Raw genomic sequence first — 27,741 nt, 5'->3', positions numbered from 1 at the left:
ATGCCAGTGTTTTCTTTTTCCACGCCGCGTCCAGGATTCTCGTCACATCGGTGAAACGGAGTAGCTGGATCACTATGGCTCGGGGGAGGCTGCCTTCTTCGGGACGGCGTTGGAGCGTACGGTGAGCCCGCTCTATCTCAATGGTTTGCCCGGTGTCCAGCTCCAGTATTTTGGGGAGCCATTCCTGTAGGAAATCGATAGAGCTTTTCCCCTCCACACCTTCTGGGAATCCCACCAGTCGCAGATTCTTTCTTCTCCCTCTGTTTTCCAATTCGTCCAGCTTTTCCCTCAGACCGCAGATCTCCTCCTCTGTGTCTTTCCTATGATCGCTGAGGTCTTGTTGTAGGTAGTCGAGGCTATCACCGAAGCTAGCTTGCACTCCCTCCATTTCCTTAACACGTTGCCCCAGTGCCTGGTTGTCACTGATAAGTCTTTCCACCGAGATGCTTAGAGAGTTCATCTTAAGTTCCATCATGGCTTGAATTCTATCGAATACTTTCTCCAGTTCCCCAGTAAACCATATCGGCGGTGTTTCATCGTTAGCTTCGACGTTAGCTGCATTAGCTTCCCCGTTAGCCGGTGCGTTAGCTCCTTGCGGTCTCACAAGCACTATTGCTAACGTGGGCGATGTCACCGTCTTCCTGCTCGGTTCGGTCCTTTTGGGTGGCATTTCTTTGTTGGTTATGTGCTTAATAAGCGTGGGTTAACATAAACTGAAGTTAGGCGGAGTATGTTCGATACATCAGGTTTTTCAGGATTTTTGTGTAGGAGCCCGTTCCACTATGTCCTTCCTCTACGCCGCCATCTTCCAATGTCTAATTTTGACTTCTTCACCAAAAACAATAATTGAATATAACATTCACTTCCCAAGGTTGTATAACTACACCATGCACACCATCAGAGGCCAAAATAAATACATCACATATATGTTCTTTTCGTACGTTTATCACAAGTTTTCTCTAAATATTCTGCAAGTGCAAATACCCTGTGATCAAAAATCCATTTTAGTCTTTCTGCATCGCTAAATCACATTAACTCAAGATTTGTATATCTGTCAAATTACTTTTAACGCAACTCATAATACAATGGACAATAAAACATCAAATGAAACTCATTCTCAATATCAATATTACAGTAAATATAGCATTGTGATTGGGCTGCAGCGCTGACGCTGGTCTGAGGTAATGAAGTGGAAACTCTCAGCACTGTGAGCAGAGGCGTAGCTGTAGATTCTGGGCCCCATGAAAGAATCCATTTGTGGGTCCCCAATCCATGCGAGCGCGTGTTAGCATAATATGGTTTTTACCTATACATTCGGATCAGCAGTTCAGCACCTGAACTGTTGGTGGGTGAGCCTAGTAAAGGATGTCGCATTGCGTTCATCTTAAATGAATGGACCAATGCAATAGTCTACCAAAGAACCTTGAGTCGCACTAGGCTAGGCATATTTTCCCCTATTCTTGTGACAATGTTTTCTGATACTCAATACATTTGTATTGTGATGATTTATTCCTATAAAACTATAGAGTTTCCGTGGCGGCCACCGTAGTTTCCACCTGTGAGAGTCGAAGGGTTACAACACTCCATCCTGGACCACAACAAGCTGAATGGTTACAGAGCTCCATCCTGGACCACAACAAGCTGAATGGTTAGAGCTCCATCCTGGACCACAACAAGCTGATGGTTACAGAGCTCCATCCTGGACCACAACAAGCTGATGGTTACAGAGCACCATCCTGGACCACAACCAGCTGATGGTTACAGAGCTCCATCCTGGACCACAACCAGCTGAATGGTTACAGAGCTCCATCCTGGACGACAACAAGCTGATGGTTACAGAGCTCCATCCTGGACCACAACAAGCTGAATGGTTAGAGCTCCATCCTGGACCACAACCAGCTGATGGTTAGAGCTCCATCCTGGACCACAACAAGCTGATGGTTACAGAGCTCCATCCTGGACCACAACAAGCTGAATGGTTACAGAGCTCCATCCTGGACCACAACAAGCTGATGGTTACAGAGCTCCATCCTGGACGACAACAAGCTGAATGGTTAGAGCTCCATCCTGGACAACAAGCTGAATGGTTACAGCGCTCCATCCTGGACAACAACAAGGAGAATGGTTACAAAATGCCTGAAAAATGCCTGAAAGGTGCAACACCTGTGCCAAACTTACTATGCAAGTGATCCACTACTAACACAACTAATCACCTTCGCCTGCATGGTGCACAAATCAACAAGTGTACGTTACCATGTTTGACGTGGTGTGCTGGGTTAAATACAAATTAAATAACGTTTGTCTCGTTCTAAACAACGAGACAGCAAACCTGTTATACTTGACCGAATTGCTAAAAACTGTGTCGAATGCAAATATTGTAATGTATTATTTTATAGATGAACGTCTGTTGGGCGGCTAAGTGGCGCAGTGGGCAAGGCGCTCGCCACTAAAGCAGGAGATGCTGGGTTCGAGCCCAGCTCTCGGCGTTGCTACCAGCTTGGCTGGCCGTTCATACTAACACAATTGGCAGTGTTAGGGGTGGGAAAGCTGGTGGGTGGGGATTGGACGTTGTGGACAGCGACTCCTACAGGTCGGTTGGTGCGCCTGTACAGCAGAATCAGGAAGTAACGGGGGCAGCGTGAGCCTCCCACGCATTACTCCTCGCCAACTGAGAGATCGCGCTGTACAGGTGAAAAGATGCTTCATCCTCACTGCAGCCGACCAGTGGGAGGCATGGTCTAGCAACATTTGAGACAGGGGAGGGGAGAATTGAAGGGAGAATTGGCGAGACGAAAATTGAGATAAAAAAAAAAAAGGAGAAAAAGGAGAAAAAGTGGATAAAAAAAAAAGATGGACGTCTGCAGATTGCTAGTGACGTTAGTAGCCAGCCTGCTGCTAAGCCAGTGACCCAGTGGCACAGCTTATGTGCAGAAAATCTGTATTCCTTAGATGTTGAAGCACTGACATTAAAGGTAAGCAAACAATAGAATAGAGATAAGATAGCTAGCTAGTTACCCACCACCCTGACCTACACTAACAGTAATGGTATTTGTTATGTGTGTTGCAGTTATAGTAACTTACAGTAAATTAAAAATAATGGATTTATTATTGAATCATTAATAACAGAAACCAACTGTATGCAATAATTTACAGATTCAACTGTATGAAGTCAATTGTGAATATGACTTGTGTCAAGGTTTAACACATTTTTTATTTAAATTTTTTTACCTGCTTGACCCTGTCCGTAATCAACCGTAATTGAGAATCATTAAGAATCGGATTCGAAAAGCAGAATCGGAATTGTTCAAATCCAAACAATGCCCAACCCTTCATATCTGATATTTCGTAATGAGGTTTCAGTTGTATTATGCATGTATAGTATGTAGGTAATGTATACGTGAGAGTGTGTGTTTGTGTGTGTGTGTGTGTGTGTGTGTGTGTGTGTGTGTGTGTGTGTGTGTGTGTGTGTGTGTGTGTGTGTGTGTGTGTGTGTGTGTGTGTGTGTGTGTGTGTGTGTGTGTGTGTGTGTGTGTACTGTATATGTTTTTACATGGACCCCAGGAAGAGTAGTTGTTGCCTTGGTAATAACTGATGGGGATCTAAATGAACACTAAACATTTTCCCAGCCGATCCCCTAGCTTTCATCTCGGCAGTGCAGAGCCAAAGCCCACTGAAGGGCAATTTCTATATCTAGAGCTGTTCAATTTGAAATGGTGCACGTGCCAGCGTGCTCTCTCCCTCCACCCCCACGAGGGACAGCGTGCTCTGACCTACTATGTGCCCTCGTTTTATCAGTTTTAACAGATCACTGCTGTACAAGTCCCTGTCCCAACCCCCTCCCCCACCCACCCCCCTCCCACTCCCATAACTACCCTGCTCGACCAGATCATCATTATCACAATAATCTTTTTGGACGTCTGTGAATACGATCCCGAGGTTTTGCTCTAGCAGTACTGAGGGGCTATTGGCGGACAGAGCTTCTCTCACGATAAGAACCCTTCCCAGTGCCTTCTGATGCAAAGTGCGTCTCTGAATGAATTAGCTGGAGTTTAATTTGCAGTCTCTCCCTCTGCGCTGCTGGGTTGTGCAGAGACAGTGTTATCATAGAGACGCAGCAGCAGCAGCAGCAGCAGCAGCAGCAGCAGCCCCCTCTGCTCTGTGCCAATCACTGGGGCTGGGTGGAGAAGATGAACACGGATAGAACAACTGGCTTCTTACCCAGGAGGCCTGGCCATCTCTAGATAGAAGAGATATCTGTTCCTCTCTTCTGCCTATCTCTCTCTCGAACCAACCTATCACTGAGGAGGGGCCTCTCTCTCTCTCTCTCTCTCTCTCTCTCTCTCTCTCTCTCTTGTCTGTGTTGGTGTTTGTTTACTGTGAAAAAAGAAAGAATGCATACACTGTATTGCTGCAACAATTACCAATGTGTTTTACACAAATGGCTCAATAAAGGAATCTGAATCTGAATCTGAAATCTCTCTCTCTCTCTCTCTCTCTCTCTCTCCCTCTCTCTCTAACCAACCAATCTCAACCTTATCTCTGCATTGTTTGTTTTCAACCAACCGTTATTCTCCATTCTGAGCTTTCTTTTTGGCGTGAAGATTAAAGCTTGATGGTACATCTCTAACTCTAACGACTGATCTAAACTGACTGCACAGAGGTTTGATCCTCCCTTGAAATCTTTCCTCTAAATTTCCTATTTCTATGTGGGCAACTTAATTCATGTTTTGCTTTGAAGGTTCATGGACAACAGAGGAACAGTGATCTCATTGATATGCTGGAGACACGAACAACTTTAGAAAATATAGCCACAAGCGGAAATATAGCAATTCTGGGGCTCAAGCCAACATCCATTCATTAAACTTTATCGAATGGGGACATGTTATAGACACAACAATCATTGGGAAATAAAACTAATTAGATCAAGAGAAGAATTGAAAGAACAATACATATAAAAAGTGATTCATAAGATAAGATAAGATATTCCTTTATTGATCCCCTTGGGAAAATACAGGCATCATAGCAGTATGGGGGAGGGGGGAGGTGTAAACTATAACAAATCAATATGCTTAACATAACATAACAGACATTTACAGTATATTCCTTAAAAAGGAACCGTTAAAATGTGTTTAATAAGCCTACATCTGATTTCTTAATTCAGTGTGATATGCAGGGGGGTGGCAATGAAAGTAAGATTGTAACTAAGACACTTTTTACTTTGTGATGGGTAATTGTAATTTATGGAATTACTGGAATTTAAATAGGAATTTGTTATACTATTCGCTACTGGGAAAAGTAATGTTATTACTGTCACGCATTACCAGTCAACACTGGTCTCAATATTGTTCATCGTGACAAGATTTACCTCTCAATGGTGTGTGAAATTCATCAGCAATCATATGAAAGGCAAATGACAATATAGTATTTTACAAAGATTAGTTTGTGACACTAACAGCAGATTTCACACTGCTACAACATCTCCAGAAAAATACGATACTGTAACCATATGAAAAAGTGTGTGTTGGCGAATTTGAAGATAATTTTACATACATAGTTCAACATAAATATCTAGGTTTTGTGAAGATTGGACAAACTGGCACAATTTACACCAGGCCCATGCACGTGTTTAGAACTGGTGTTCAACAGTGTTATGGAACATATCCTGTGAGTTTTGTAATGATTGGACAAACGTTTTTTGATTTTAGTCGGATTTGTGTTATGCCATGACCATTTAATTTGCATTTGTATATGAGGTGATAACGCATTAATATCTTAATTAATAGCTCAGACAAGGGCAACCGAGACAATAATATCTCTGGGCCCAAAGAGTGAATGTGAGTGGGAGAGTTGGAGGCATGACAGAGGGTGAGTGAGAGAGAGAGAGAGAGAGAGAGAGAGAGAGAGAGAGAGAGAGAGAGAGAGAGAGAGAGAGAGAGAGAGAGAGAGAGAGAGAGAGAGAGGGTGAGTGAGAGAGAGAGAGAGAGAGAGAGTACAGTTTCCCCCACCCCGCCTACCCAACCCCCTCCAATGTACATTCCCCCCCCCCCACCCAACCCTGTTATGGTTTGTAACCGACCCCAATCGCACAACACAAGACAGGTATGAGAGTAAGCCAAGAAACGGGCATTTAATGAACAGAAGGAAAAACCGGCACTGTCCCTTTAAGGGAGAACACAAAATAAAGGATAACATGACTGGGAAAGGCACAGTGCCTTTAAGAGGCGAGCTGGCTAAGGGGAAGGCAAGGGAAGTCAGGAACAGGGAGGAACTAGGGGGAACTGGACAGGGAGGAACTAGGGGGAACTGGACAGGGAGGACTAGATAGGGGAGAAGGGACAGAGGCCCGCGGAGGCGGGCTGGGGACAAACAGGGTAAGGCCTTGGAACAGGGCGAGGGCAGGAGCTGCATACTGGAAAAGAGTAAACACACAGTGAGCAAATGTTCCAAAACACAATCCCAAGTGAAAAATATCTTCGTGTAAATACACACGAGTGTGTATTTGGAGTGAAGTCCAAAAAACAATCCAAATGTGAATACTATCTTCGGTGTGAACAAACACACAGTGGGAGATGTAAAGTCCAAAAATATTATCCCAGTGAAAACAAACAAAGGCACACGCTGGGTGAGTGACTGTCTGATTAAAAAGGTGGTAATCTTCAGTGTTATAGAAACACACGAAAACGGAATTTGATCAAGACAGTCAGTAAAAACTCACCCAGACGTTTGTGCGTAAAGAGCGCTGGAACAGCAGCGGGGCGAGAGCGTCGCCACCGGGGAGCCGGCTGTCCGAGCGGAGGTCAGAGTGGTGCGCCACTGCTTGGAGTGCGCGCCGGTACAGAGAGACGCATCTGGAGTGCGTCTGCGTGGAGGAGCGTGCCAAGCTCGGAGGTCTGGATGATGCGCGTCTGCTGGGAGTGCGCGCTGGTACGGAGGAGCGTGCCAAGCTCGGAGGTCTGGATGATGCGCGTCTGCTGGGAGTGCGCGCTGGTACGGAGGAGCGTGCCAAGCTCGGAGGTCTGGATGATGCGCGTCAGCTGGGAGTGCGCGCTGGTACGGAGGAGCGTGCCAAGCTCGGAGGTCTGGATGATGCGCGTCAGCTGGGAGTGCGCGCTGGTACGGAGGAGCGTGCCAAGCTCGGAGGTCTGGATGATGCGCGTCAGCTGGGAGTGCGCGCTGGTACGGAGGAGCGTGCCAAGCTCGGAGGTCTGGATGATGCGCGGGCGTCTGCAGCGCGGAGGTCTGGATGTGCATCAGGACGACTGCTGCGCGGGGGTCTGAAGTGGATCACAGGAGTACCTCCCGTGGAAGTCTAGGGAGCGCAGTCCAGTCTCCCCCTCAGGCAACGGCGACAGGAGGCAAAGGCTGGAGCAACATCTTTACGCCGGAGATAAAAACAGCATAGACCGAACAGAGGACCTCCCGAGGGAGTCTTGATGAAAGAGCATATGATACCGAATGTTACGGCATGTTACAACACGACCCCACGAGGAACAGAGTGGAAGAGCCACGTATTTAAAGCCCACAGGGGAACTAATTAGAATGCACCACAGGTGCGGGAGGTAATTGATAATCGAACTAAAAGTGTGAGTTCGGCACCAGACCAATCAAACACATAATGACAGGTAGTCCAGGTGTGGCTGCTTGAAGAGAAAACGAGAGTAAAGAACGAGAGGGTGGGGGCTAGTGAGAATGAGTGAGAAGGGAATTCCTAAACAGTAGACTAAAAGGAAGGAAAGAGTAGGTGAGCAGCGGGCAAAACCTCACAAACCCATCATTATGAAATGCTTGTTTGTGTATGAGCCCCTGAGAGTGCTACATACAGTAAAAAAAAAAGTAAGTAAAAAAAATATATATTATTAAGAAGTAAGTAAAGGAATCTTCAGTCAATATACATATAATATACAATACAGAGTCAAATGAGTAACAGTGAGGTACAATGCAGAAATTAGATGAGGTACAAAACTTAGGGTAAGGTGCAAATGAGGTATGAATGTAGTGCAAATCTCTTTAATAATAGATACATATAAAGTGTGTTAAAGTGTCTAAAGTGAGTAAAGTGAGTGGTAAGGTGAGTGTTTGTTTAAAGTGAGTGTGTAGTACAGTACATGTGGATGTGTGTGCAGTGAGTGTAGATGATGGGTTGTTACATAGTGTCATTGTCATTGAGCATCCTGATGGCCCTTGGATAGAAGCTCCTTCTGATTATCTCTGTACTGGCCATGAGACTCCGGTAGCGCTTGCCTGACCGCAGCAGTTTAAAGAGGCAGTTGTTTGGGTTAGTGAGGTGTATAAAGGCTGTGTACGAGGCTAAGCTCACATTTTTATAATTTCTTCCTGCACCCACACCCCTTACTCTAAACCGGGTTCATATCCTATCCCCTACCCTTCCACCCCTTATCTTAAACTGGGTTTGTATCCTGCACCCCCCCCTCCCCCCATGCACACTAAAACCAAGAGTTGGAGGGACAATTCCTGTGGTCCTAATGACTGCTGGTTATGGAGACCTTTGACCCACAGGATCCTTCTCTGAGGCCTGGTTAAGACCAGCATCCAGCTTGGAAAGGAAACAGCAGCACGATAACAACCTTGACAAGTAGAAGCCTTTGGCATACCCATGTGGCAGTGAAAATAACCATTTGCATCTAATAATTTATAATAATAATTTAGGCCGGATACAGCCTAATACAGCCGGAGGTGCGTGTCTTATGAGGCCAGTAGCCTTGATATATCCTAGTGCTGGTGGAAGAGACCTGTAAGGGTCCACCTGTCCTGAGGGCTTGTAGCCTTTTTACAACGCATCCGCGTTTCCGGCATTCTGATTGGCCAGGTCATGTGACATGTGCGCCCAATAGCGTGTTTGCCCATTTCCGCGTCGAACAGCCTGCAAACTACCTGGCGTTCTATCGCCATGCTCTAAGTCTTAGACAAACTCTAACCTTAACCAACTTCGAAAGAGTGCCTAAGCTTAACCGGTGAAAGCACTTGCCGTCGCGCTCTAAGACAAACTCTAACCTTAACCAACTTCGAAGAGTGCCTAAGCTTAACCAGTGTAGAAACTTGCCATCCCACCATTGGCGCTCATGTCACATGACCTGGCCAATCAGAGCGCAAAACGGGAACCCGGAAACGCGGATGCGTTGTAAAAAGGCTTCAAGCGTCCTGAGGTGTTCCCCTGCCCTTCACTCGCCCCCACCCTTGCACAGACTTCCCCCTGCTCCTCAACAGCCTCCACCTTTTTCACAGACTTTTCCCTGTACCTCCCCCTGCTGGACATTCATTGCCTCTACTCCTCCTTCACTTGCACTTCATCAAGATATCTGTAGTTATGTGTTTTCTCCCCTTGTTGTTAACCCTCCCTGTATATTTGTTACCCTCTGTGCTCCCGTGGTTTTGTTAAGTGTTATTCTGTCTTTTAGTGGTTTCCCCAGTGTGTTTGTATCTATTTGTTGTCTTTAGTCCTTGCCCCTGTGTGTTCAGTCTGTTTTTCCTCCCAGGTGCGTCTCATTCCCAATCACCCTCATGTGTCAATTAGTGTATATCTGTCTTGTCTGCCAGCCTCCCTGTGTCGGTTCCAGTGTTGGGCAAGTTACTTTTAAAAAGTAACTAGTTACAGTTACTAGTTACTTCTTCCTAAAAGTAACTAAATTACTTACTCAGTTACAAATTATAAAAGTAACTAGTTACTTCAGAAAGTATCTATTGCGTTACTTTCAAGTATTTTTTTTACATAAACAACATACACAAATCTAAACTATTTTAATATTGCTGTGGGACAAAGTGAGACTATAGCCTCCAATCAAATGCCATGTATGTAGATATTATAATTACTATGTTTATATAGTGGATCATACAAATACAAACACAATAGATGTTTTGGAACTTTTGATATGTATTGCCCCTCAACAGGCCACAATTGGGCAACATTAAATTATGCTTGTTAAGCACTATACCAAAAATATTTGATTGAACATTTTAATTAACAGATTGCAGAATGGGTACAGTACAGTACAGCTCAATACACACAATTGTTAAGGGGATGCAGATCAGAGAAAGTCTTGTTTACATCAGGGTCCCCCATTTTCAATTCATGACATACACAACATACAGATATAAGAATCTAATCTAATCATCTAAACAAATCTAATCATGATATTTAAGACATGCATGACATACAGATATATATATCTCTTGAGCACCTGAAGACTGTGCTATTAAACCAGGAAGTGCAGCACTATGTCAGCAGAGTAGAGCCTCCACTACTGCAGTGCCCTGCGCTGCAACACAACTAACACAAGAGTGAACAAAATACGCTCATGGACTGTCGTTGACTGCTCGCTTGTGTTGTTTGTTGGATTCGTTTTGGATTATTTGGGCTCGCCAAACTATCAAAACCTACACGTTGACTGAACTCGCTTGTGTTGTCGTCGCTGTGTGTCAGACTCTGAATGCTTTCGAACACCCGCCCACCTCTACCTCTGATTGGCTTACCATGACATTTTACTCAACCTCAGCCAATTGCGCGCTGCCCACTAACAAGGAAGAACAGTATGCCTCTCGGTCGCAGAGATCTGTCTGATGAAATAAACTGCTTCAATCATAGTAATTTTTTGGCAGTAACGGTAACGGCGCTATTACGATTGGAAGAGTAATCCGTTAGATTACTCGTTACTGAAAAGACTAACGCCGTTAGTAACGCCGTTATTTATAACGCCGTTATTCCCATCACTGGTCGGTTCATTGTCCACGCTTGTTTGCTGTTGCTGTTTGCTGTTCCACGTTCATGCTCTTGTTCTGTTCTCCTGTGATCCTGTGCGTCCTATAGTAAGTTTCCTAGTGTTCATCTGTTTTCCACCTTTTTGTTTTCGTGACTTGTTTGTTAGTGTTTTATTTGTAGTTAGGTGTACTTTTTCCCTACCAGCTCTGCTGTGTTTTTTTGTTGTGCTTTTTGTATGTGCTCATTGTGAGTTATTGATTGTTTTGTTGGCTGCTGCCTTTTTTCAGTAAAGCTCTTTTTTGCACTTCACCCCTGGCTCCACGTCTCATCTGCCTATTGCCTTTTCTCCTCGTCCTGTTCTACGCTTGGGTCCTCCACCAACACTATCCCTAACAAGACCCTCGGTATAAGTAAAGGTGGATGGCTGGTGGGTGAAGCACCTCTATAACAACAAGGTCATGGACACATGACAGGGGAAGCCATCAACTGTCGGTCAGCATCCACTAAAAAGCCTATTGAGGCCTGACGGAGGGTTGAGATTGAGGGACAGATGCAATGATTTCCAGCACAGATGAGCTGCTTTGAAACCGCACATAATGCATGGATTTGGTAACGGGGTACAGGGGCTTTGATACACAGGATTATGTCCTTGGGTCTAGGCAAAGTGCGCTCCTCGTATTTGAGGGAGGATATAAGCGTGGGTCATTATATATTCCACTGAATTTACTAGAGCTAATCTGTGGTGGCCAGTTTTGCCTGAAATGCAGTGGTGGAAAGTAACTTAAAAGAACACGCCAACATTTTAGGAAATTTGCTTATCATCTTCTCCAGAGAGAGACACGAAGATAGATACCAGTTTCCTCTCTGTGAATGAATGGAAGCGGACATGACCGGTTAGCCTTCGGGAGAGATGTTAGTTGGATAATGCCTAACCGGTCATGTCCGCTTCTATTCATTGTGGCTAACATGCAGCCAGATAGATTTCTACTGAACGCACAGAGGAAACTATAATCTATCTTATTGTCTCTCTGGAGAAGACGGTAATCTAATTTCCCAAAATGTTGGCGTGTTCCTTTAAGTATATTTAAAAACATTTTTATAGGGATGTCCGATATTATCGGACGATATTGTCATTAAAATGTAATATCGGAAAATATCGGTATCGGTTTTCAAAAAAAAAGTTTCTTTAAAAAAAGATTACCACTTAATCAGCTGCGTTTCATGTGATGAAGTAACGTTTGTGTAGCTAGCTAATATGCTAACGTGACTAGCTAGCTAGTAAACAAAGGGTTGCATGTAAATCACAGACCAGTTACTGATGAAGGTACCGTATGGATCGCGATCTTAGCGTTATTCAAATTGTCGATTTTCTAAATCAATCTAACTTTAACTGATGAGTTAATTTATTAGTTAGCTTAAAGATGTGTTTCACCATGTTAAGAGGCTAGGCAGCTGGCTAGGCTAGGCAGCTGTATGCTAACGTAACGTTAGTCATTGTGAGATTGTCGACTGACAAAACCTACCGTGCTGTTTTTAGTGGGAACAAAGTCCTTTCGGTTGGTATTCTTAATCCACTTCTGGCGAATATCTTGGTCCTCTGCATGGCCAGGGAATCTATGTAAACTGTATGGTCTCAGACAGGGGCAGTCTTCATGCAGTAAAGACTTGTGAATTTCGCATTCAGTCTTTTTCAAAACTTTGTTTTGCCACTACTGTTTGAGCAGCCGAGGACTACACAGCTTCTTCCCGACTTCCTAGACATCATTGCTTGTCAACGTTGAATATTGTTAAAATGATCAAATACGTGCCGCATATTTGAGTAGGTACTACTGCTGTCTAGTAGATACTGCGTACTGGGCAACCACTATAATGGCGACTTGTTTACTTCCAGTACTTCGTCGGATTCGTGTATATCGGAAATTAAGAGTTGGACAATATCGGTATATCGGTTATCGGTAAAAAAGCCAATATCGAATATCGAATTTTTTTAAGTATAAGTATTAAGTACTGTACATAAGTACAATTTCGAGCTACTTGTTCTTTAAAGGTCCCGTGTCTTATAAATGGCCTTTTCCAGTGTTTAGCATTGTTTCCTAGCAATGGGGGATTATATCAATGTGGTCTCATCTCAGTCTAGTCTCGAGTTCACGAGATCTTCCCTCACTCAACTAAGCCATTCTGATTTGACTGTTTTGCTGACGTGAATAAGGCACTGGTTGTAGTCACCGCCCACAATCAACAATTCACTCAACAACAGAGCGAATGGAATTACTTCCTCAAAGGGTGCCAACAGACAGCAGAGAACGAGCGAGTGAGAGAGAGGGAGAGAGAGAGAGGGAGAGAGAGAGATAGAGAGGGAGAGAGAGAGAGAGGGATACACACAACCTCCTGACCTCGCGGCAGTGGCGGTTGGAATGCCCCACGGGCCCCGAGGCGAGATTGACAGCTCGGCCCCCCCCCCCCCCCCCGATATTTATTGTATTATAAAAAAAAAAAGAAAAAAAAAAAATCCAACATGAAACAAAACATATCACAATACAATAATAATACGTCAAATGTATATACTCTCTTTTCTGGACTCTTTTCGTATCACAAACAGTACTGCATTTGCAAATCTGGTATGTCATGTATAGATGTAGCACTACTGTCTATCTGTATGTCATTATGTTATAATGAATTGAAAATGGGGGACCCTGATGTAAACAAGACGAAAGTGTTTCTCTGGTCTGCATCCCCTTAACAATTGTATGTATTGAGCTGTACTGTATTGTACCCATTCTGCAATCTGTTAAATAAAGTTTTCATTCATTCACCATGACATGTTTAGGTATTTGGCCAGATCCAGCTTGTCTGTGATGAGAGTGTTTTCTGTCTTTATGATTGACTATCATCATTAGATATTTCAGTTTCGTTATTACAGTAGCTGGCTAACAGTACGTTAGTTGACTAATACCAGAGTCAGAATTGGGTAATATGCCGACTACTGGCAGTGATGCGACCTATGTTACCACATAACTTTTGTCATCTCTGGTACTATGCAGTGCACTATGCAAAACGGCAAAGAGATAGGTAACGTTCGTTAAGTGCCAAATTACCATCATCATGATACACCCTCACATAATTCACAAAGTGTTCACGTGCGCCACCCATGTGGTAACCTAGAAATACCATAGATTGTGGCTAGGTGGTAACGTATATGTTTTCTATGATCACTATGAATTGAAAATGGGGGACCCTGATGTAAACAAGACAAACGTCTTTCTCTGGTCTGCATCCCCTTAACGAGCCGTACTGTATTGTACCCATTCTGCAATCTGTTAAATAAAGTTTTCATTCATTCATTCATTCATTCATTCACATTACGTTAGTTAGCATCCAAGCTAGCGTGATAACGTTAGTAGTACTAGTTAGCTTACCTGCAATAATGTTGTCATCGTCCTGGACAGATAAGACTTGTTAAATCATAATATATCCACACTGTGTGCTGGTCCTCGGTAAATGTCCCCTTTAGCTGCTCGGCGTCTTCGGATTTTAATACACCATGGTAGCGGTGGTGATGTTTCAGGTGACTTATTATGTTGGATGTGTTATAGCTTATTGCCCCTTTCCCTCCTCGTGGAACTTCTGCATTGCATTTATTACAAATAGCAAGCGATCTTTTTCCTCTGAAACTATTCCTAGTACCGACGGCATCTTTGTTGTTTACGTCCGCGCTGCTTGTGCCGCGTTCACGTTACGTGGGAAGAAGCGGAAGAACCAGAGGACATCTCGTTGCTACAACTAGGAAGCCTTCACGCATTGACTTGATCAAAACGCCCACATCCATACTTCCGCAATTCGTGACGCGAAGTGGGAGATATCGGGGTCTATAAAAAATCCCATATGTCCTAGTAGGAATTACAACTAGGAGGCTGACGTGAATGGTTTTTCCCAGTCGGAAGCTGATTCTTCCGATTCTTCCCACGTAACGTGAACGCGACATCAGAGAAAAATATCACCTCCGCGCTGCTTGTGAGATTTACGTGGCTACGTCACAGCCAAGGAAAGGGAGCGCTGGATTTGTGCAAAACGCCCTGTTCCTAAACCACACGCTATCAGTCGTACTCGTACCACAGTACTGGCAAAACGGGAGGAGCCTAGAATCAAAACAAACGCACCAGTCCCAGTTGCCGTTACCACCAGTTGTGTTCGATCCAGTCCCACACGCGAACGGCAACTCCATTCAGTCCCGGGCCTGGGCCCGGGGCCGGAGGGGGGGCCCGGGGCCCGGGCCCCCCCTCCCGCCAGACGGTGGGCGGGCCCTAAGGCAGCTGCCTCCCCAGCCGCGCCTATAGCTCCGCCCCTGCCTGCGGAGTGTGTGTAAATGTGTGTGCGCGGGGATCATAGGCGGAGTTTGAACTTGACGCCAGGGGGTGCGACTGCTTGGCGAACTATATATGCGCGCACGTAGATTTTTTTTACCTTTATTTTATTATTTTAGCGTTTTTACAATGCCCTAACCCCTAATTTTTAATTTTATTTAGGTATCTAAGATGCTAATTCATCTGTATCTGGATAACCAATGAACGGATTCTGTCGGGGCAGGTAGCGTTATTTCGGGGAAATTGATATCTATAGTCTCGTATATTTTTCGTCCATGAAAAATGGAGGCTCTAATTATTATTATTCATAGAGACTCTCGAGCAATAATAATTATTACAGCCTCCATTTTTCGTGGACGAAAAATATACCAGATTATAGATATCAATTTTCCCGAAATAACGCTACCTGCCTCGACAAAATCCGTGCATTGGTTATCCAGATACATTAATTATCATCTCAGAATAAGTGGCTTTGTACAAGCGTTACAATGTACTATCCGCGGGGCATTCTGCTGCTGCTGCTTGGTGCTTGGCCGCGTTAACCCTTTCACTGCCAGTCTGCCACACTACAGAAGGTTCGCCTTATAATGTGACATGATTACTACTATAAAATGAATGTATTGTAAAACAAAACATAATAGAATTCAGATTTGTTTCTCACAATTATTATAATTATTAAAATAAAAATTATCTTGAAGAAGGAAATACTAAAATAAAAAGACCACAACAAGTATATTGCTGCTCCACTAGACCACTTTACTGTACCAAACATGACATACAAAAATAACAATACTGTGCAACACTCTGCCAAGCGCACAGCCGCGCACACGTATGCATACAGTAGGTTGTCTTGTCAAAGGCTGTACAAACAAACTCTCACCTAGTGGAGAGTCAAGCGCCTTTTTTTGCGTCCATCATAAATCTCCACAATCTTCTCCGGTTCCAGCTTTGCCGTTATATCATTCTCAATGTTCAGAATGGACAGAAAAGAAAACCTTTTATCACCCATTGTTGATCGCAGCCAATTTCGGATCCTTCTCATGGCAGAGAAACTTCTCTCTGTGGTAGCAGATCCAATGGGTAGAGTGAGTGCCAACTGTAGCAACTTGTACAGATTTGGATAGCTGCCCTTTGTAACAGTCTTTTTAAGATGATCAAGTGAAACAACTGTGTCACAAGACGCCTTTACAAGATCCATCTCTGATCCAACCAGAATAGGGTTGATTTTCAGCGGCTGTGCATATTTTTCCAGGAGAGGTTCGATTCCTTTTTTGTCACATGTAAACACTGCTGCACATGCCTGTGCAAGTGGTATTGCCTCTCCTGTGAATCGCCTGTCCAGTTCGCTGATGAGAGTATCCAGTACAGGTAGAAATAGGTGTTGGTGACGAAATCCAGGTGTGTGTGTGTGTCTCTCTGCTGTGTCAGTGTCACCCTCTGACACTGTCACAGTCACTACTGCACTGTCACGTTCAGTTTCATGCATTTCCCTTTGGCCCAAAGTAGACGTAACCAAATAACTGTCGAGGGCAGTGGGAGGTCTCGTGGCCCGTTTACGTTTGGGTGCTGTCGCTGCATCGGGGTCAACAGCAGTTTGGGTTGCATCATCATCATCAGGCACGTTGTTGTCCTTGCAGAACGTTTTGACTGATTCCCACACGTCGCTCCATGCATCTGTCTGCCTCTGAGATTTGAAGTGCGCTTTCAGATTGTTAGTGTATCCTACAGCTTCGGAGAGTGTGCAATTGGTGGACTGTAGGCACTTGTGCGTAACATGAATCGTACGCAGTATGCCTTCAAATACAATGAGACATGTAATGAATGACATTCTTGTCAAGTGTTCATAAAGGCCAGTGGCGTCAGGAGACCACCTTCCTCCCTCTTCACTAATTTCTTTGAGGCAGGCTATAATAGCGGAATAGTGGGTCTTAACCGCATGCACAGATTTCCACTTGCATGCCCATCTCGTTTCACTGGGCTGTACAATCTCAGTTTGCTTCAAATTCAGAGATTTCTGGATTTCAATAAATCTATGGTGATTTGACGGTTGTGCAAATACACAGTACAGCTTATCAATGACATTCAGGAATGTTTTCACGCTGCGGTTGGCAGTGCAAGACTCAACAAGCACCAGATTTAGTTTGTGTGCCAACTAAGCAGTGTATGTAGACTGCGTACGGATAGGTCTCTTTGATGCGCTGCTGCACGCCTGAAACGTGACCCGACATTACGGAGGCGCCGTCATAACTCTGAGCAACAATTGTGATGTTTTTTAAACCACCCATCTCCAGTCCTGTGTTTATAGCGTCCACTATAGCAGCTGCACCACGAGATGCTGAGCAATCAATAAAACACAGAAAACGCTCCTTGATTTCAAGCTGCTCAACGTATCTTAAACAAATTGACAATTGTTCCGTTTTAGAGGACCTGGCCTCGTCTGCCATAATACTGAAGAAACCAGTATTTTGTACTGTTTCTGCAATATCTGCATAAACCAAGTTTGCACAGATATCAATTATTTCATTCTGGAATTCTGGGCTTGTTGAATTAAAATAATTTGTCTGCATGCTTTCAAATCCTTTATCATATTTAGAGAAGAAGCTGCACACCTCAATAAAATTGCCCCGTGTTTCTGAATCTATCCCCTCCCTGTGTCCACGGAAAGGCAATCCAAGTTTAGACAATAGCCTAATAATATCAACAACTTTGGACAGATACAACCTGTTCTTCTCTACAGTAGCTTTGTGACTTTCTGAAAGTTTAGCTGCAATAGACCCTGAAGATGCACTCTTTTTAAAGTGATCCCATTTAATCATGCAACTCTTATGGGCATCGGATATCGCATGTTTATCCAGTTTCGAGCCCAGTTTATTCCAGGCACTCACGCCGGTATTACGAAATGAGTCCACGACGTTGCTGTCATTCTGGAAGTGTCGGCAGGCAAAACAAAACACTGCATCCTTTAAAACGGAATATTCCATCCACGCATGCGTCTCGTAATAGAAGGTGGAAAATGAACGGTTGTTTTTTGCTATTAACTTTGTGGGGAATTGCTGTAAGATAGGCTGCTTTGGACAGCCGTGTTTTTCCCCAAGATCACCATGATCCACTACCTCCACTGATGGCCCCGGGGCAGGTGGGGGGGGCGGCGGGTTTGTTGTGTCCAAACTGCCCGGACACGGTGGTTGTGACTGCTCTGCTGGGGGTGCGGGGGGCAGCTGCCTCTCTGCTGGAGCCCCCAGCGCCGGTGACTCTTCTACGGGGTCGGTAGCAGCTGTGGCGCCGGTGCTCGTTGTTGGCGGGTGATGCTGCTGCTGGACGGGTGGAGCAGGCCGCGGCTGTGGCTCTTTTTGTTTGTGCGGGGGTGCGGGTGGAGGCCGCGGCTGTGGCTCTTTTTGTTTGTGCGGGGGTGCGGGTGGAGGCCGCGGCTTTAGAAATTTACGGATATCCATATTTACTTTACGTTTTCAAAACGTCGTTTTCCAATACTACAGGTAAGGTAGGTCGTGTGACTCGTGTACTAGGAAGGAAGAGGTCAGAGGTGGGTTAGTTCAAGTTCAAACTCCGCCTATGTACCTGCTGCGTGTCTGTCTGACTGACTCACTTCCGTCGCAAGTCATTACGAAAATAATATAATGTGACATGATTACTACTATAAAATGAATGTATTGTAAAACAAAACATAATAGAATTCAGATTTGTTTCTCACAATTATTATAATTTTATTAAAATAAAAAGAATCTTGATTAAAAAAAAAAAAAAAAAAGAAAAAAAAAAGCGATTTCACCCCGGGCCACCAGGGGGTGCAATGCACCCCCTGCACCCCCATAAACTCCGCCCATGGCGGGGATGGAGCTTCTGCCCCGCAGTCGGGAGCACTCACATATCACTGTCAAAATATCGTTGCGCACGCTCTCACGCGCACGCCCATATTCCGATCCGTGCAATAATATTCACAGGGGTATATATTGTCATTTGAAACAAGTTACCAATGCATTGTCCCGTGGGATTATGCCCCCCCATAGACTCACAGGAATTGTGTAAAGTTGCCCAAATAGTGAAAGGAATAGCAATGCATGTCCCCTTTAAGTGAGTATTTAAATTTTAGGGAACTTACTTATACTTTTACTCCACTACATTTCATTTATCTGGGTATTTCTACTTTTACTTAAGCAAAGGAACTGTGTACTTCTTCCACCCACCACTGCTGAAATGTGTCACCTCTGAAGAGCAGGAAGACCAAGGCAGCTGTTATCGGCTTATTGCTCTGACAGGTTTCTCCCTTTCTGTCAACCCTTTGATAATGAATGCCAGATGTTTACTGTCATATTGCCCTGCAGATATTATCATCAATGCATGCATGCTTTTGTTTTATGCTGCAATGACGATCTATGAGAAGACTAAGGGAAATTGACATTGAAATATAAATGTATTAGCAGGATAAACCCCTCGAAACATCTTGTTTTCAAGGGGGTCCTTGACACAAATACTGTACAGAAAATGCAATGCATGAAGCAAAGCAACACTAATACACACACGCACGCACGCATGCACGCACGCACGCACGCACGCACACACGCACACACACACACACACACACACACACACACACACACAAAATACATGCAGTAAATGTACACATACCATACAAAACCCATACATATGTTTGCATGCACCGACACAATTATTTCCACATCTCAAGTATAATTATAAGTCGGAGCAGGTCGTTTGAAGATAAGTAAAAGGAGCTGCCTTAAATAGATGAAGGGAGGTTATAGATCTACAGTAAGTGAACTGGGCAGGTTGTTCCAATCAGATAGACTTAAAGCACAATTTCTTTAGAGATTCAAGGAACAAAGTGGTTCTCAACTGGATATGTGAGTGGGGAAAGAAAAGTTGAGGGAAATATGACACAGACTACACAGATTAAATATGGTTTTTTTTTACATTGAGGACAAAAGAGAACCTTAGTGTGTTGTGTGCAGCAAAGTGCCGGTAGCATGAAGTCATCAAAAATGAAACGCCATTTAGAAAGGAAACAAAAGATAAGTCTGCCTTTTTATTCCATTGGGTTTTTGGACCTAGTTGAATTTTTGAAGGCATTGTGTATTCTTTGTGAAATACATTTGAATGGTTCAAACATGTAAGAAATCTGGGTCACAACTTAATGTCTAAGGAAAAGGGTGGGTCTTAAGGATAAACCAGTTGAGAACCACTACCTTAGATTATACGATGATCTATATGGAATTAAATACTTTTTTAAGTAATGATAGTTAAAGAAAATGTATTTATAAACAAATTGCAACCAGTTAAAAATCTTCTAGATTTATGTGTTAACCATTTTAGCGACTTGTACATAAAACAGTGATGGGTTCTATAAAGACACCACAAAATCTACACAGACTATTATTATAAATTACATTGAGAGGATGACTATTTGTTTCTGAGGTATTCTGATAGACAATATCATAATCTATTATTGGTAATATCAACTGTGAAATTATTATTCAATTTATTTTCCTAACCTGTAGGATGAAAGAGTTGAAAGAACGACATTATCTTTATTTTCTTTATCACTGAGTCAATATGGGGCTTGAAAGAAACTTGAGAATCATATTTAAATTCCTCCACTTTCTCTAGTTGTGTCCCATCTAAGAAACTAATCAACCAATTATTGGTTGAATGCAAAAAATCAGAACCTGTGCCAAACAACATATTAGAAGACTTCTTATTCAGTAGACATTTGTTAAAAGAAAAACATATTTGAGCTGCATCAAAGTCAGCCTCTAAAGTACACTGAATTTGTGAGATGTCAGACTTGGAATAAATCACGGTAGCATCTACATACAGTATAATTGAATATGACAAGCAAAATAGATTTGATCATTAATAAAAATGCAGAACAGCAACGGCCCTATGAACCTTGAGGTACACCTTTTTCCATGATCATCAAATCTGACTGATTGCTCTGATAAAAGACACACTGACGTCCGTGATGAAGATGTGAATTGAACCAAAAGACCAAGAGCACAGCGTTTGTCAAGGAGATCAATCATGTCAAAAGCCTTTGTTAGATCTATAAATATAGCACCTGTACTGTAAGTATATTATTGTCCAATGAAGACGATAAATCAATGGGGAATTTGAAAAGAGCAGTGCGAAAAGATAGGTCTGAAATAAAGTGGAAGATAGTGGAAATAAATGGATTTCTCAAACACTTATACTATACTGTTATGGAAAAAGCTCTATAGTTATTGCGATTGAGAGGATCACCACCTTTATGCAATGGGGTAACTCTAAATCTCCACACCATCTGGACTAGCAGCACTATGGGAGCTTAAATCCCACATAGCCTGCTGAATATAAATAGGACATATTTATATTCAAGGTGCTACTGTATGTAGAGTTATTCAATGAAAATATCAGATACAAATCTGAGCATTGTGAACTGCAGACAGAAGAACAGTGCTGGCTGAAGTCATTAGTAATTATAGAGGGATCAATACAAAACAGTTTAATTTCAACTCTAATATGAGTAGGCCTTTGGTGGATTTATTGATTATACTGTTGAATCTGTTCCAAAACTGTTTAGGGTTATTAAAATAATTGGCTAAACAGTCTTTATAATAATTTGATTTAGCGTTTCTTGGTTTAGTTGTACATACAGTATATTCCTTAAATGTTTATATGCATTCCAATCACAGTGGTTAGCACTGTTGACCTCACAGCAAGAAGTCCTGGGTTCAAAACTTTCTGTGTAGAGTTTGCATGTTCTCCCTGTGTTTTCATGTATACTGTACATTGCTGCTGGAGCTGGTCGCCGGGTGCAGGACTATGGCTGTCCACTGCTCCTAACTAATTGGGATGGGTTAAATGCAGATGATGAATTTTGGGTATATGTAAAATGGGCTTGACAATAAAGATATTTGCATTATTTTTTTTTGGTAGGTTTTTATTGTTTTTACTACCGGGCAGTCCGGTAGAGAGAGAGAGAGAGAGAGAGAGAGAGAGAGGAAGAATGGGAGACAGAGCGGGAGGAAGACATTCGGCAAAGGACGGCAGGTCCGGGAATCGAACCCGGGTCGGCCGCTTCGCGACGCAGCGAGTTACATGGTTCACCACTTGCAGGCGCCCAAGATATTTGTATTCTAATCAGAACAAGAATCCTTTGTTGATCACCATTAATCCAAGGTAAATGTTTACCCTTAACCTTAATTGTTGTCCAGGGGCAATGTTTGTCTTCCATGCATCTTCAACAAAAGGTAGTACTCTAAGTAGCTGAAACACGTGACAATTTATAGCAGTTAAGTCTTGAATGAAACCTTCAGTACGCCTGGCCAGGTCATTTAACTACTCCAAGTGGTTGTTTCAGTTGAATGAGGAAAGGTGTCCTTATTGTTGTTTACGATATTATTATACATCTGGGGATGTTTATCTTGATATTACTGTACAGTACCATCAATTTGCGCCCATGTTCTTTAAACTCAATTGTGTCGATATAGCCATCATGGATCTACATTCTGTAAATAAACATGTGAATATCCAACATACAACCTTTCATGTATGCTATATCTTTCTCATTTTGTATTAATAATCCATATACTGTCTTGTTCTCTATTGTTATTTTTTATTGTTGATTTTATTTATATATTTACCTTGCTTAGTCATGCGCATTGTAAGCAAGTGGAAAAACATCCCACTGCTCATCTTACAGGTATTATTGCATGTTGCATGTGACAAATAAAACCTTGAACATCAATCATGTAAATTGAACCATGCCACAGAAGGGAGGTGGCGGAACTGGTGGCCTGGTGTCAGGACAATAATCTCTCCTTGAACGCAGACAAGACCAAGGAGATGATTATTGACCCACGGAGGAGGAGTTTACAGTACACACCTCTGTACATAGGTGAGACGGAGGTGGATAGGGTTAAGACTAGGGATGCTCGATATTGGCTTTTTTTACCGATACCGATATACCGATATTGTCCAACTCTTGCTTTCCGATACCGATATCAACCGATATCAACCGATACCGATATATGCAGGGTTTCCCCCCCAAAAAAACATAATAATTTCAGGTAATTAACATTACATATATCTTGCCATGGAATTAACACAACATTATGCATACTTTTGACAATAAATAAAATCTGAATTTGTTCTTACTTGCTTGCCTGGGTAAATAAAGGTGAAATAAATGTAAAAAAAAAAAAATAATAATAATATTATGTAAAAAAAAATGAAAACCGATACCGATAATTTCCGATATCACATTTTAATGCCAATATCAGCTGATAATATCGGTAGGCCGATAATATCGGACATCCCTAGTTAAAACCTTTAAATTCCTCGGTACCCACATCAGCGAGGACCTCACCTGGGCTCACAACACCCAACAGATAATAAAAAAATCCCACCAGTGACTGTACTTCCTAAGATGGCTGAGAAAATTTGGCCACCCAAAATTCTCAGCAACTTCTATAGAAGTACGGTTGAGAGTGTCCTTACCAGCTCAATCACGGTCTGGTATGGAAACTGCACTGCTAAGGAGAGGAAGGCACTTCAGCGAGTGATTAAAACTGCTCAGTACATCTCTGGAGCAGCCTTCCCCTCACTACAGGACATTTACTCTACCAGGGCCACCAGGAGAGCACACAACATAATTAAGGACAGATTAAAGACACTGACCTGATTACTGCTGTGACTGGTGTGAACTGTCACCCTTCCCCCCCGAACTATGAATCACTAAAGACACTTTTAACTGCTGCTGTGACCCACTGTCACCTCCATTCATGTAAATACTGATCGGAACCTGCAATGTAAACTCACTGTTATCTATTTACCTTATTTTCTAGCACTCGCTTGTATTTAAATATGTTTACGTTTTTATTGTGTGATTTTGGGTGAAGGGCGGACTAGCAAAGTAAGATTTTCATTGTATGGCAAACTGTCTGTTTAACTGTGCATATGACAATAAACAATCTTGAATCTTGAATCAATCATGCTATTTTAAAAGGGCCAAGTCGGCACCCTAGGCCTACACACATACAATATGGCATATCTACTGCTGCTGGAAGATATTGCTGGGTCCCCAGACCCCACTTTGAGAACCACAACAAAAAAGAGAGAAAACATAGCTAAACTGTAACAACCCTAATATCAATTTGGCAATCAAAATATGATTGGATATCTGCTCCAGCAGTGACCAGCTGAAGATGATGACCTCAATAAAGAATACTCTTCCTCCCCGAAAACACCTGCAACTTTGCTAATAGCTTATTATTACCTTTCATCCTTGGCTACATTGAAACTCCTGTACTCTTGTATGACTTGCTTCAAGCCCTTAACGCTACCAGAGGTACGTTTTCTGCACTGATCACATAATTAGCGCCAGCCTTCGTAAATTAGACGCAGAATGAGCACGCTGCTGCACATGCTCCATTGGTCAGGCGCCAGTGCACACACACACACACACACACACACACACACAGACACACACACACACACACACGCACACACACACACACACACACACACACACACACACACACACACACACACACACACACACACACACACACACACACACACACACACACACACACACACACACACACACACACACACACACACACACACACACACACAATCTCACACACACAATCTCACACACACAGAAAATCCCCCATTACCGTATGGAAAGTTACCTTTTGAAGAGTTTTCTCATCTCCGATAAATAAGCTGAACTCATGATTAGAATAATAATGAGACGTTGAAAATGTTAAATGAATACGTAAACAAACAAAACTCTTAACGGACACCTACCCTCTGCTCCTGCGTGGCTACAAAGGTCTGGAACCCAGGGGCCACCCCGAAGCCCAGCTCGTGGACAAACGGAGGCTCTGCCTGGCTGTGGATCTGGACGCGCACGCCTGCCTCGAATGCCGTCTCCTCTGGAGGGGAAAACACACACACACAGGCTGTCAGTTGATTTACACTGAAAAACAAACAAACGTACAATGTGAGGTAGCTAGGCCTTAGTGGCTGGTAGAGATGAATAGCGTATGGAAAGGGGGGGGGGGGGGGAGGCCTATTTGCATGCGGCAGACGGCGTGCAGCTGACACCCGGCGTTTCAGGGAGTCCGCGATTGAAGTTTCCGTTTCTTTTTTAAAACCACCTTTGGTTCAGATGAATTCCCAGCTTCTCAGTCTCTTTCTTAAGACTTAAGCTTGACTTAATAAGACACACCCATTCCGAGGCAAGTGGGCCCATTTTGTCTCGACATCAAACACGGGTAGAAAGTAAAGGACGTCTCTCTCTCTCTCTCTCCGCTGACTCAGGAGATCAAAGGACTTTCATCCAGCCATTCAGCATCTCACACACACACACACACAAACAGACACAAACAGACACACACACACACACACACACACACACACACACACACACACACACACACACACACACACACACACACACACACACACACACACACACACACACACACACACACACACACACACACACACAGAGTCTCTCTCTGTCTCCCCCTCTCCTCCCTCTCTCTCTTCCTCTCTCTTCCTCTCTCTCTCTCACTCTATCTATCTCTCTCACTCTCTCTCTCCCTCTCTCTCCCCCCCCCTCCCTCTCCCCCCTCTCTCTCTCTCTCTCTCTCTCTCTCTCTCTCTCTCTCTCTCTCTCTCTCTCTCTCTCTCTCTCTCTCTCTCTCTCTCTCACAAAGAAGCATTACGGGTAAAGAAATAAGGAGGCTTTATTGAAATCAATACTTTTCTCCCTCCCATGTCACCAGCAGCTTGTTCAGTCAAAGTGTCCCCCGCCAACCATGTCAAGACAGCTGCCTCAATCAGGCCACAGGGTTGGGGATGAGGGCCCAGAACCTCTGTCTGTGACAGAGAAAAGGTCAGCCTACCAGCCAACACCCCTCTATCAAACACCTGCACGGCTCACTGTACAAACATCTGAGAAGATGAGGGGGCGGGGAGATTAAAATAAGCACCAAGTGTGTGTGTGTGTGTGTGTGTGTGTGTGTGTGTGTGTGTGTGTGTGTGTGTGTGTGTGTGTGTGTGTGTGTGTGTGTGTGTGTGTGTGTGTGTGTGTGTGTGTTGAATGTTGAAGAGAAAATCTAGTTTCATAAAGAAAGTATCTTCTTATCTTCTTACCTATCTGACCAGAATGTATGCTACCATTAAATTGAACACATTGAATAAAACAATATATACATATATTTACACATTTTAAATGAAATGGTCCTGTTTACATAAGAAAAAAATGCTAACCAAATGTATTAGTTATTAAAATAGGCCTCTGTCTAACATAATTTAGATCTCAAAGTGAAAAATAGAACCATAAACCTCAAGAAATTTATGTGTGTTTGTTTGTTTGTTTGTGTGTGGTTGTGTGTGTGTGTGTGCGCACATGCGTACTTGCACATGCTGTTGTGAGTCTATTCGATAGACAGATGATCAAAATATTTTAAAGCAATGACATTCTGGCCAGTTCTCACTTTAAAATAGGCCATTTCAGAGTTATGGGTTATTGTTAGAATCAGGGTTAGGATAAAGTTAGGGTAATGGGTTGAGGTTAGGTAGTGATGAGGGTTAAAGGTAAACAATTTCAAGCTGTTAACACATCCAGTGCCATTCAGCAGAGGGCGCTGTGGGCCTCTAGTGCCAATGCTCTGTTCAATGAGATAAATGCCGGTGTTTTGCAGTGCTAAACCTATATTAAATATTATAGCTATTGAAAGATAACAGTGTTTTTAGCCTTTAATCACCTCGTCACCTGCTGCTCCGTGACTTGCCTCCACATTGTGTCATTTTACTTGGATATCTCATTAGCTGTCTCACACTGTATCAAACCCCGTTGGTACATCCGTAATCAGAAGAAAACGACACTGGCACCAGTGGCGGCTCCTGAATTATTCTCCAGAGGGGGCGCTAGGGGGCGCTATACCAAACATGTACCACGCATTGGCCAAATAAAGTACAGTCTAATTCACAACTTGAAACACAATATATAAATAGAAACGTTAGAAACAAACTCGCTCCGTCTCCAAACACACGCATAGAGAGAGAGAGAGAGAGAGAGAGAGAGAGAGAGAGAGAGAGAGAGAGAGAGAGAGAGAGAGAGAGAGAGAGAGAGAGAGAGAGAGAGACACACACCACGGCGGGTGCAGGCAGCATAACAGGAGAGAGAGAGAGAGAGAGAGAGAGAGAGAGAGAGAGAGAGAGAGAGAGAGAGAGAGAGAGAGCGAGCGAGCGAGCGTTAGTTAAGCATTAGCTGAGTGGCTAACAGCAGCTAAAGTTAGCTGAGTTGGCTAAGAGAGAGAGAGAGAGAGAGAATTAACTCACTTTGTTTAATTGAAACGTGGTCCAGCCGGAGGGCTTAATAAAGTGTATGTCCACTGACTGTCCCCCAGACTGTTGTCGATGTATATCCATTCCACTCACTGCCCACTGTCCAGACTCCAGACTGAATCACAAGTTCACAACACACAGCCTCGAACATGTTGCAAACTGTGGCTAAGGAAAAAACTGGCATCGCCGCGTTGGCCAATCAGAGAGCGTCTCCGCGAAATGCGGCTATGGAAATTCTAGACGGAAATTCTACACGCTTGCCCAGACCGCTTCAAATCACGCCCG

General features: G+C 43.4%; 1 protein-coding gene across 1 annotated transcript in view; it reads right to left on the bottom strand.

The window, feature by feature from the left end:
* asic2 (acid-sensing (proton-gated) ion channel 2) overlaps positions 1-27,741 on the bottom strand; it is a gene marked incomplete at its 5' end in the record, with an annotated part of 362,882 nt that overhangs the window by 51,902 nt on the left and 283,239 nt on the right. Inside the window, 1 exon segment of the mRNA XM_084329317.1 lies at positions 24,904-25,031. Within this exon segment, the coding sequence (XP_084185443.1) occupies positions 24,904-25,031 (128 nt within the window).

This window comes from Notolepis coatsorum, assembly GCF_963971535.1.
Source record: "Notolepis coatsorum genome assembly, chromosome: 14".
Classification (NCBI taxonomy): Eukaryota; Metazoa; Chordata; class Actinopteri; order Aulopiformes; family Paralepididae; genus Notolepis; species Notolepis coatsorum.
Note: the sequence above shows the minus strand (reverse complement) of the source record. Positions and strands in the feature narration are given on the sequence as shown.